Source organism: Cebus imitator, unplaced genomic scaffold (genome assembly GCF_001604975.1).
Source record: "Cebus imitator isolate Cc_AM_T3 unplaced genomic scaffold, Cebus_imitator-1.0 Scaffold228, whole genome shotgun sequence".
Taxonomy (NCBI): Eukaryota; Metazoa; Chordata; class Mammalia; order Primates; family Cebidae; genus Cebus; species Cebus imitator.
Window position 1 is genome coordinate 2,111,559 of NW_016107543.1, and position 12,020 is coordinate 2,123,578.

General features: G+C 53.8%; 1 protein-coding gene across 5 annotated transcripts in view; it reads right to left on the minus strand.

The window, feature by feature from the left end:
* The window catches only part of PLXDC1 (plexin domain containing 1), an 83,147-nt gene extending 73,161 nt beyond the window's left edge, over positions 1-9,986 (minus strand). For 3 of the 5 annotated variants that reach the window (XM_017497254.2, XM_017497256.2, XM_017497258.2), the window contains exon 1: positions 9,681-9,986. In XM_017497254.2, the coding sequence (XP_017352743.1) occupies positions 9,681-9,756 (76 nt within the window). In that variant the 5' untranslated portion in view covers positions 9,757-9,986. The remainder of the gene's footprint in view (positions 1-9,680) is intronic. The other 2 variants (XM_017497255.2, XM_017497257.2) reach the window with 1 other exon arrangement.
* Between the last annotated feature and the right edge of the window lie 2,034 nt (positions 9,987-12,020).

The following is a 12,020-nucleotide window of genomic DNA, read 5'->3' on the forward strand; positions in this document are numbered from 1 at the left end:
GCCCAGCTAATTTTTTGTATTTTTAGTAGAGACGGGGTTTCACCATGTTGACCAGGATGGTCTCGATCTCTTGACCTCGTGATCCACCCGCCTCGGCCTCCCAAAGTGCTGGTATTACAGGCTTGAGCCACCGCGCCCGGCCTGGCCTTCAGTTCTTTTCGGTATAAACCCAGAAGTGGAATCGCTGGCTCATATGGTAATTCTAATTCTAATTTTTTGAGGAATCACTGTTTTCCAAGTAAAATGACTGGACCATTTTACATTCCCACCAACCATGCGCACAGGTTCCGATCTCTCCACATTCTTGCCAATACTTGTTATTTTCTGTTTTTTTAGAGTAGCCATCCTAACGGGTATGAGGTAGTATCTCACTGTTGTTTTCGTAAATTGGCACTCCCCTAATGACGAGTGATGCCAAGCATCTTTCCATGTGCTCATGGGCCATTTGTATCTCTTCTTTGGAGAAACGTCTAGTTAAGTATTTTGCTCGTTTTTAAATCAGGTTGTTGGTTGGACTGGATAATTCAGCTATGCGGGAATTGTTCAGTGCTCTGTAAGATGTTTAGCAGCAGCCTCGGCCTCTGCTCACTAAATGCCAACACAGCCACGCCCCTCCCCATCCCAGGTTGTGACAATGAAAAATGTCTCCAAACATTGCCAAATATCCCCAGGGAACAAAATTGCCCCTCCCTCGCCCCATTGAGAACCACTGTTTGACTCCTGTCACTACCTGGACACTGTCTAGGATGGCAAAAAGGTTTCATATCATATGCCGTCTCCAATCCATTCGTGATGGCCACAGGAACTCAATTGAGAATTCGAAGGCTTCTCTTGTGTTTAGCAGGAAGGACTGTCAAGATCAATTAGCAATGTCTGCCAGCGCACAGGATTGGAAAGTGACTAAACACAGGCCATTTTGCAGCCATTCCTAGGTTCCATGATCTCCTCTCCAGTTCCCTCTACCTTGTTAAATGAGTGCTTTTTTTTGAGACAGGGTCTCACTCTAGCACCCAGGCTGGAGTGCAGTGGCACAATCACAGCTCACTGTAGCCTCGACCTCTCAGGCTCAAGCAATCCTCCCACCTCAGCCTTCCAAGTAGCTGGGACTACAGTTGCTTGCCACCACACCTGGCTAATTTTTTTTTTTTTTTTTTTTTTTTTTTTGTAGAGGCTGAGTTTTGCCATGTTGCCCACACTGCCCTTGAACTCCTGGGCTTAAGCAGTCCTACCACCTTGGCCTCCCAAAGTGCTAGGATTATAAGCATAAGCCACTGCTCCAGGTCTGTGAAATTAGTTCTAAATGACACAAAACACTAGGCGCGGTGACTCATACCTATAATCCCAGCACTTTGGGAGGCCGAGACGGGTGGATCACCTGAGGTCAGGAGTTCGAGACCAACCTGGCCCACATGGTGAAACCCCGTCTCTGCTAAAAATACAAAAATTAGGTAGGCATGGTGGTGGGCACCTATAATCCCAGCTACTCGGGAGGCTGAGGCAGGAGAATTGCTTGAACCCAGGAGACAAAGATTGTAGTGACCTGAGATTGTGCCACTGCACTACAGCCTGGGCAAAAAAGCGAAATTTCATGTTAAAATAAATAAATAACACAAAAACCATCCTTTTCAATTTCAGAAACATTTATGCCCCCAAAAGGCTGGGCCTTATATTGTCATTCTAATGGTCACACCTGCTATGGGTGTATATATGAGATGTATGTATGTGTATATATATGGATGTGTATATGTATATATGAAAACTATCAGATAGGTAAATCTGATATTCCCCCCCTGCGACCCTTATCCATTTCAGGCCCACCCTGTGTCGGATACCTGTTTCAACCTCTGCCTTCCCCACGCCACTCCCCGGAGCTCCTGTATGTGGCTGTCCCTCTCCTAGAGCACCTACCCATGCGACTATGGCCCATCTCCCTGGTCGACTTGAGCTCCCTCAGGATTCTCTCCACCTTCTTCAAATTTGCCATGCCCAGCACAGCAGGTGCTCCGTCACCGAAGAACTGAGGAGGAATGCTAAGGGTAGCTCCTGGGAGCTAGCAAGGACAGAGGTTGAGACCAGGCTTGGCCAGGCCCAGGCCTGGGGCTGAGGCCAGAGCTCTGCTGTGGGGCTTTGCTTTGTCATTAGACATTGTATCCAATTAAGTCATTCTTGGCTACTGGCGCCTACTGGACCCTTGCCGGCCCCCTCTCACTTCTCTGCCCCTAATAGCAACCAGATGCTGCTGGAGAGCGTGGGGAAGAGGACAGTCCTCAGACCCCTTCCCCAAGATGCCCACCAGTTACCCATAGATGGACCTGAGTCAGGGCTGGGAAGGCAGCCTGCCCGCTGCCCAGGCCCAAGCCAGGGCTGTCTAGTCTCTCTTGGGTGCGGCCCACAGCTGCCTCTGGAGACAGAACTGTTTGTGCTGGGCTGGGCTGCCCAGCTCCCCAGGTCTTAAGCCACCCTGGGGCCTGGGCAGGAGCCAGAACAGGATAGAGCGGTAGTGAACGTGGGGGAGGGCTCAGAGAGGGGTCATCACAAACCTGGAGCTGAGACAGGAGGCCAGATGCTAGAGGCCTACAGCATGGGGAAGGACAGGGAGGGGCCCAGGTGGGGTGGCCAGGGAAGAGACACTGGGTTGACCTCTCCACCCAGTCTTGCCACTCACAAGCTGTGGGACCTTGGCCCCATCCGTTCTCCTCTCTAAGCCTAAGCTCCCTGGTGACTAAAATGGGTTTGATGATCATGCCCATTGTACAGGCTGCCATGAGCGTCAAGTGAGAAATATAAATGAGGTTTTATAGAGGGTTCAGGCCTGGGTCAGAGGCAGAGTCCAAGAAAGAGGGCAGGGTGAGGGATAGAGAGGGAGCTTGACCAGGACCCTGCCCTACCCTGGCCTAGACCTGAATCTTACTCTTCTAACCCATACCACATCTGTTTCCTGGCCACCCTTCCTCCCCTGTTGCCTGGGACAGGATGTCATCCCCACAACTCATGAAAGGAGCCAGCACAGCTGGTTGCTCACGTGTATGTGCTGGGGCCCACGTGCCCATGCACACGCCCACAAAGACTCTCCCGAAAGCCTCAGCCTTCCCTGTGTGCGCTCACACATGGGTTGCACACCTACCCAACCCTCGGCCACTCCTCACCCCACCTGCCTTCCCCTGGAGAGCCTCATCTTCCCTGGACCTGCTCCACAGCAACACGTGTGAGAGCACGCATCTGCATGTGTTACCAAAGAGCTTCCAGAACACACACTGTTCATTCATGTATTCACTCACTCATGGCCCCAAGGAGTGTGCAGTCCAGTGGGATGTCATAATAATCACAGGAGAAATAAAAATGACAGCTAACTTTCAGAATGCTGCTCTGTGTTAGCACTATCCAACAGTTTTAAACACATTAATCCCTTCATCCCCACAATAACCCCATGAAACAGTTACTAGTTTTAAATCTATTTTACAAATGGAGAAACTGAGGCAGGCCAAGCACAGTGGCTCATGCCTGTAATCCCAGCACTTTGGGAGGCCGGGGCAGGTGGATCACGAGGTCAGGAGTTCAAGACCAGCCTGACCAACATGGTAAAACCCCATCTCTACTAAAAATACAAAAATTAGCCGGGTGTGGTGGCGCATGCCTGTAATCCCAGCTACTCAGGAGGCTGAGGCAGGAGAATCGCTTGAACCTGGGAGGCGGAGGCTGAGCCAAGATCACACCGTTGCGCTCCAGCCTGTGCAACAAGAGCAAAACTTCATCTCAAAAAAAAAAAAAAAAAAAAAAAGGAAAGAAACTGAGGCACAAAGACATTAAGGAACCTCCCAAGGTCACACAGCCAGTCCATGGCAGGATCTGAACTCAGGCAGACTGGCTCCACAGTCTGCTCAGAACCACAGAAAGTGCAGTAAAAAGTGACCGACAATCCCCACTGTTTCCCAGGGTGCAAGGGCAGCCCCAGGGTGGGGCTGGTGTGTGGGCTGGGTTGTTGGAGGGCCCTGCTCCAGCTGCCACTGGGCCTGAACCTGGGAGCTTCCCTGGGAGACTATGTCCCCAACATGCAGGGTACAGCCCAGCGGTAGTGTCCCAGTCCCCTCAGCTGGTACTGGCCCCATTCCAGGGCAAGGGGCAATGGGGCTGACTTCAGGAAGCCAGGTTGTGAGGCCCCAGAGCCTGGGCCAAGACATCCTTATCTCAGCCCTGGGCCACCACCTGGTTCAGGTCACCACAGCCTCTATCCTGGGTCAGCCTCCACCCTTAATGCCCTAGAGCTAGTCTCCCCCACTGCAGCCAGGACAAGCCACTAGAGGGTGAATCTGATTCCATCTCTCTCCACTTCCAGCTCACCTGTCCCTGATGCATCCTGTCCCTTGGGCTGAGAAAAAGGGAGGACAAGAGAAGGGAGGGGAAGGAAGGGAAGGGGGAAGGTGAGCATCTTTAAATGCCCTGAGTGCCTGAGATACACAGAACTGAGAACACTCTTCCCCATGAAACTTCAATGCAATATCAGAGCAGTTAAAGAACACAGGTTTGGAATCAGACAAGCTAAAGACTGGACCCTGAATCTACCACCTACCGACTGTGACGTCAGACAAATTACATATACTCTCTAAGACTCAGTTTCCTCATCTGTGAGATAAGACTAATCAAACATAAACTTGCTGGGTGGTTTTGACTCTTTAACAAAATAATATACACAGAGCACCCAGCAAAGTCCCCCTGCCTTCCCTGGGTTTCACATAAGGACTGAAACCGTCTTCACAGGGTTAATAAGAATTACATGCCAGCTTCTGGGCAGAAATATAGGTGTAATTCAGCATTAAGCAGGCCGCACTTTGGCCCACTCCCCTTTTTTTTGAGAGAGAGATTCTTGCTCTGTCACCCAGGCTGGAGCACAGTGGTATGATCTCGGCTCACTGCTGCAACCTCCACCTCCTAGGGTCAAGCAATTCTCCTGCCTCAGCCTCCTGAGCAGCTGGGACTACAGGCATGCACTACCATGCCTGGTTAATTTTTGTATTTTTAGTAGAGACAGGGCTTCACCGTGTTGGCCAGGCTAGTCTCGAACTCCTGACCTCAAATGATCTGCCTGCCTCGGCCTCCCAAAATGCTGGAATTATAGGCGTGAGCCACTGCGCCCGGCCAGGTTTTATTTAAAAATTGTTTAAGGTCAGGTGCAGTGGCTCACGTCTGTAATCCCAGCACTTTGGGAAGCTGAGGTGGGAGGATCGCTTGAGCCCAGGAGTTCAAGACCAGACTGCACAACATGACAAGATCCCATCTCTATTACAATTTGTTAAAAGGCTGGACTTGGTGGCTCATGCCTGTAGTCCCAGCACCTTACAAGGACAAGCCAGGAGGATTACCTGAGCCTAGGAGTTTGAGACCAGCTTGGCAACATGGCAAAACCTCATCTCTTTTACAATTATTTTAAAAAATTAGCCAGGTGTGGTATACATGCCTGTAGTCCCAGCTACTCAGGAAGCAGAGGCAGGAGGATCCCTTGAGCCCAGGAGGTTGAGGCAGTAGTGAGCTACGGCCACACCACTACGCTCCAGCCTGAACAACAGAGCGAGACCGGCTAAAAAAAAAAAGAGTTAAGATATTTCAGATCCTGAATTCCAGCAGCAGAAGGGCCAATTCAAAGACCCCCAGAGAGGGACCGATTCACCATGAGAATGCAGTTTCTTTATTTCCAAATGCACTCTTCAACCAATTAACAATTCCCACACCGGGGTTACCCCACCCCAAACCCCATAAAACCCCTAGCCCCAAATGCTGCCCCATCATGAGGAAACTTTCTCCGCTGCACCCTCGGTGTGTCAACTTGCACCTCAGGCAACATACCTGTGAGGGTCACAGGACCAGCTTTCGGAGGGGCCAGCGAAGGCTCCAGACCCTAAATTGAAATCCTGCCTCCAAGTTACAAAGCCCCTAACCATACCCTCTCCCCTTCCTCTGGCAGGCCAGGACCCACTGAGGACCCTCACCTGGGGAGAGGGAGGAAGCAAAAGGAAGTGCAGGGAGGGACCACCAGGTAGCAGAAGGGAAGAGGGAGGGAGGGAAGGGAAGCAAGAGCAGGGAAGTGGAGGGAAGGGACGGAGGAAGAACTCAGCTCAGTGTGTGTCCCTTGAGGGGAGAGTCTGGGGTCTGTGACCACCTCTGACCCACTCGCTCAGTCACTCATTCATTCATTCATTCATTCAGTACATTTTTACTGAGTCCCAGGCACTGTGCTGAGTGCTGGGGGGACACAAGCCCTGTGTCCAGGAAGTCTAGTCTTTTTCAGGGAGACATTTACAAGATAAATCATGTGGTAAGGACTAAGAAAATCAGACAGAGGAAAGGGTTAGGATTGTTGCTACTCTACACAGAGCCATGGGGTGGGCCTCTCTGAAGAGGGTCCCCTTGAGCTGATTAAGACCTGAATGAGGAGAAGCCAGTCACCTGTCGATCGGAGGGGTGGCAGCTGGAGTGGGTTAAAGGGTGGGTCTGGGGAGAACTAGAGAAGATCCGTGGGGTGAGGGAGGGGCTGCCTGACCACCATAAGTCCACATTTTAGTCTCAGGTTGTTGGAGACCTAGAGACAATCTGGTCCAACCTCCTTCCCTCCTTTTTTTTAAAAAAAGATGGGACCTCACTTCTGCCTTTGCTATGTGGCATGATCACAGCTCACTGTAGCCTCCAGGTCCTCAGCTCAAGTGACCCTCCTGCCTCAGCCTTCTGAGTAGCTGGCACTACAGGCACGCACCACCATTCCCAGCTAATTTTTAATTTTGTTTGTTGGACGGAGTCTTGCCCTGTCGCCCAGGCTGGAGTGCAATGACACGATCTCAGGTCATCGCAACCTCCACCTCTCAGGTTCCAGCGGTTCTGCTGCCTCAGCCTCCTGAGTAGCTGAGATTACAGGCACGTGCCACTACTCCCGGCTAATTTTGTAATTTTAGTAGAGATGGGGTTTTATCATGTTAGCCAGGCTGGTCTCAAACCACTGACCTCAGGTGATCCACCTGCCTCGGCCTCCCAAAGTGCTGGGATTACAGGCATGAGCCACCATGCCCAACCCAAATTATTCATAGAAATGGGGTCTGTTTTTCCCAGGCTGGTCTCAAATCCCTGGTCTAAAGTTATCCTCCCACCTCAGCCTCCCAAAGTGTTAGGGTCATAAGCATGAGCCTGGTGCAAGCCCTCATTTTGTAGATGGGGAGACCTTCCTCAGAGAAAGGAGGAAGCTGTCAGGGTGACCAGTGGTTGGTACCGAGCCTGGCCTCCTGCAGGACTCCCAGGCCAGGATGCCAACTCTAGCTGCCTCTTGTTTGTCTATTGGTCGCTCCTCTGGTTCCATGTAACCAGACTTTCAGTCCCCCCGGCCCCGCTGTGCACCCCAAGGCCATCTTCCCGTCTGTCAGCCTGGTCTCCCCTGCTGACTCTATCTTTGAGCCACCCATCTCTCTGCTGCTGCTGTTCTAATGATAGATGAGGTTTCAAGGTTCTACCAAACAAGCCTGTCCATCAGGAGCAAGGGGAGATCTCAGCTACTTCCCAAGGGCCCCTACCAGTTCAGTGAACCCAGAGCCTTGGGGCTGGATGCCAGCATCCCTTCAGGTCCTGCTCCCGGCTGCCCTTCCACTGGTAACAAGGACTCTACCACCCATCAGGTCAGGCTGTCCCTCCTTAGCAACTCTCCCCCAGAATGTCCTTCTCCTACATCTAGCCCCCCCCGACACCCCCTTCCTCCTTATAGGACCTCCTGCCCGTGAAGTCCAGCCTGGCCTGTGAAAAGGGCACTGGACTGGGAGTCAACAGCTGCTGCCTCTGGCTTCTTACAGATTCCTTAAATCTAACCTCAATCCCTCCTGCTGCAGAGAAAGTGCCTTTCTCCTGGCTCAATCTCTGTCAACACCAAGAAGACAGGGTGTCTTCTACTTAGAGAAGTGATTCAAGTCTCTGCCTGCCCGACTCTTCCTGGTCTCCCCAACTGTCTCCTACCCCAACCTGACTCTGAAGGGGCAGCCCTCAGCCAGGCCGGGGGCTGGCCACAATCTCCCAGCCCATCCTTGTTACCTCCTAATTCCCCTTCCCCAGCCCTCTCCAGGGTTCACCCAACCCAGCCAAAGGATCAGATCCTTCCCTCATAAACTCTGTTACACCCGGAGTTCAGAAGATCACAGCAGGCTGGGGATTCAAAGGAGCCCAGAAATTATTAATAACATATCCCACTCTGTCCTGTTTGCAGTGATTTTCTTGAAAGTATCAGTTACCCATGTAGATCCTAGCAAATACGAAAAGGAAAGGCAATTAGAAAAGATCCTTTATTATTCCACAAACACGAGTCAAAGATTTTGCCAACAGCCTCACTTTATAAATGCAAAAAAATAGGTCCAGAGAGGGAAAGCAACTTGCCCAAAGTCACACAGCAAGTGAGATGGCGGGACTAGAAGCCACATCTCTGGCCACCCTCTGTGTGGTCTCCCTGAAAACTGGTGGTTCTCACCAGCAGCCTCTCAACATATCAGATCCACTGCCCTCTGCCCACACCTCCCACCCTGTCAGCACCCTTCACCTCCCACCCCCACATCCTCTTCTCAACAGGGACCCAGGCCTATCTCAGCTACATGCTGGGATCATTGAAGTCGAGAACTGCCACTGCCACTGTGCCTGGTGCCAGCACACCCCTGAGACAGCAGGTCAACCACAGTACTCACCTCAACAGCCCCTCCCTCACCCCAACTGAGGGGCACCCGTGTCAGTATGGCACAGGTCTCTATCTTCTTAATCATCTCTGTCAAGGGGCTAGGCTGCAAATTACCCATCTCCCCAACCCCAAAGAAAGTCAAGGCACCTAGGGGAGAGGAGGACTGAGGCTATGAAAATTAGTCTTCCTGTTATAACATGAGGGATTCCAGGCAGATCTCAGAAAGGACTTACAGGTGGGAGAGATGAGTTTGGAGAACTGGTGAGGGGAAGAGGATGTGCAGAATGGGACGCCTCCCTCCACCCCCCACCCCAGTGCCCCATCTAGAGCAGAGCAGCTGAAGTCCAAAGGCTGCCAGGGCAGATGGAGCAGGTGTGAGGAGGGGGTCCCTTGAGGCTGGGGTTGCAGGAGCAGCAATTTGGTTCTTCCTGGGGCCAATGCCTCTCTACTGACACCAAATAGGTAAGGGAAGATGACCGAATGGCTGCTGCCTTCCCAGGGAGAGAGGCTGTGTCTCCACCATCTCCCTGGTTGCTCCCACCTACCCTTAGCCTGGGTCAGCTTTGGGCTCCGGGGGTGTGGTAGAGAAGAGGAAAAGGAGGCATGGCTAGGGCAGGGGCCTCCCGAGGCTCCCATCTCTTCAGAATCCAGCCTTGCCTGGGTGATCAGGGATCCCAACAACTCCCCTTTCAGAGCCCATGGCCACATTGAGTCCCCCCGCCACCCGCCACCCCCGCAAGGTCCCACCAGTATCCTTCCAGGAGGGAAGAAGAGGTCCAGGCTTCGGTGTTTCCACTGTCACACACCCCGTGTGTTTGGGAAGGTGGGGTCCCTGTCCATCCACCTGCCCGCAGCCCCCAGTGCTCCCGGCCTCCTGCGGACAATACTCCACTCGCGGACATCGCCAGGCCGTCCACACCTGCCCATGCCCACACCTGCCTTCCCGCCCCCTCCCCACTCCCGGCCCACCCGGGCCGACTCCGGCCAGTCCTACCTGCTCCGGGCTCGGGGCTCAGCGCCCGGGCAGCCTCCCTGAGCACCAGCATCAGGAGCCAGAGCTCGCCCCGCATGGTGGGTGCCCGGACCTGCCCCCGGCCTGCTCGCTACCCCAGCCCTGATGAGGGAGGGGACCCCGGCTCCGGGTCCTGCCGCGCGGTCCCCGGGGCTGGCTGAGGGGCGGGCGGCGAGGAGGCGGCGGAGCGCGGGGCAGGGCGAGCAGGCGGGAGAGGCGAGAGCGCGAGCGGAGCGGGAGGCTGCGGCCTCCGGGAGCAGGCGGGGAGCTGGGGGGGGCGGCTAGGTCCGGGGAGGGGAGCTGGGGCAGGGGGCGGGGCGGGGGGCGCGGCGTCGTGGGGGGCTCTCCCAGCGCCTGCCCTCAGCTCTCACAGAGCGCTCCCCGAGAGCTCCCGCAGCCGCTCCTAAGGCGAGGGGCGCAGAGTAGGGGACAGGGAGGGAGCCCCTCGGGCTGGGAGAACCCCTAGAAGCGTCAGCTGCCCTGGGCGCCGTATTGAGCTCCTGGCTCCCTTTTCCTGCTCTGTTCCGCCGGGGAAAGCTGCAGAGAGAAGGCCCGAGGGACTGGACCCTAGGAAGGGACAGGCGCCTCCTCCCTGGGCCACGGGCCCCTGCCTGTCCCCTGCCCCCAGCGCCTTCAAGCTCTGAGACTTTGTTCTTTGGAATTCTGTGCCTCTCTGATGCTTTGTCCTGCAGTCCCCACCCCCGGGAATCTCCCCCTCCAGCAAAAACCCCTAGCTTCTCTCCCCAAGAGGGGCCCGAATCCCATCCCCCTCCCATGACTCCACCTCATCCCTCTACCCCCCATTTCCAGCACCGTTTTGTCCCCCAGCCTAGCAGACATGAGGGTGCAGGGGCCCTGGCTAACCGCTACTCTGCAGCAGCCTGGACCCCTCCCCACGAGTAGGTAGCCCAGGCCGCCCGCCTCTCTGGGGCCAGGCTTGCTCAGGGCCAGACCCAATCAATTTTCAAAGCAAGCCCCAGGCCGGGAAACGGCTCACCCCACTTGCCGCCACCTTCTAACGGGCTCTGGGGAGAGATCACCTTTTTTTTTTTTTTTTTTCCCTTCCAGGACAGAATAAAAATACCCGCAATGTAAATTTAATAGACGGCAAGGAATCAGGTCAGGACACGGAGGCACCTCTTCCCTCCCCTGACCTAATTCGTTCCTGTGACTGCAAGGAGCTGGGGCGCTGGATGGAGTGAGAGACGGGGTGAGGGGGCACCCTGGCTTCTAGTGGGCTGGGGCCTAGGGACTAGAAAACCGCGGAGAAGGAGGCGCGAACGCTGAGCGCCGTTGGAGATATTCCCCGGGAGGATGGATATGGCTGGGGACACGAGGGATCTGTGGGGCTGGAAGAGGCGGATTCCGTGGCACTGAGGTCAAAAAAAAGACCTAAGAAAGGAAACGAAGGCTCTCTAATCTCCTAGAACGCCGGTTCCTCCTTCCGCCGAACCCAGAGTCCCAGGGACGACCTCCTCCAGCCCTAAACTTAAAATCCCCTTACCATGGAACAAGGCAAGGCCGGTCTGTAAGTTCGTCTTGACGTCTAATTTAAATCCCAATTTGGCGGACTCTCAAACAGGATCAGATAGGCAGCCGCCTCCAGCTGCGGCTCCTTGCTGCCCTCAAGTGGCCACGTGATGAGCCACAACCCCCTTGTCCTGCGGGTTTCCTCTTTCCCGGGCCTGCCCACGCGTTGCCCCGACCTCCTGCCTTCCCCGAGGTCAAGGTGAAAGGTCCCAGGAAAGATTCCAGCTCCGACCCCGGTGTCTTTACACATTCCTCCATCTGGGGTAACTAGTGGTCTGTTTTATAAAGTATCTTACAAGAAGAGCTCAGGGTGAAACAAAAACTTGGAAATAGTAGAAGCAAACGTGTGAATTTTAATGTAAGCCTCTAGAACTTGAGATCGTAATCACCTGGAGGTGTGTGTGTGTGTGTGTGTGTGTGTGTGTGTGATTTTGTTTGTTTTTTGAGACAGGTTCTCGAACGTTGCCTAGGCTGGAGTGCAGTGACGCGATCATAGCTCACTGCAGCTTCCAACTCCTGGACTCAAGCGATAGGAAGGGTATATGAAAACAGATTTTTGTACTCCACCCTCAAGTTTCTAATTCCCTAGGTCGGGGATGAGGCCCGAGCGTACCCAGGTGATGCTGCTGGTCCCAGGGCCACATTTTGAGAGCTATTGCTGTTGAATCCCCAGTTCCTTGCAGTCCCTCGCTGCTCATCTGCCACTAGGAGGAAAAGCAAACAGTTTAGGAAAAATCGACACCCGAGACAAAAAATTTAGGATCTTGAAAAAAAAAAAAAAAAAAAAAAAAA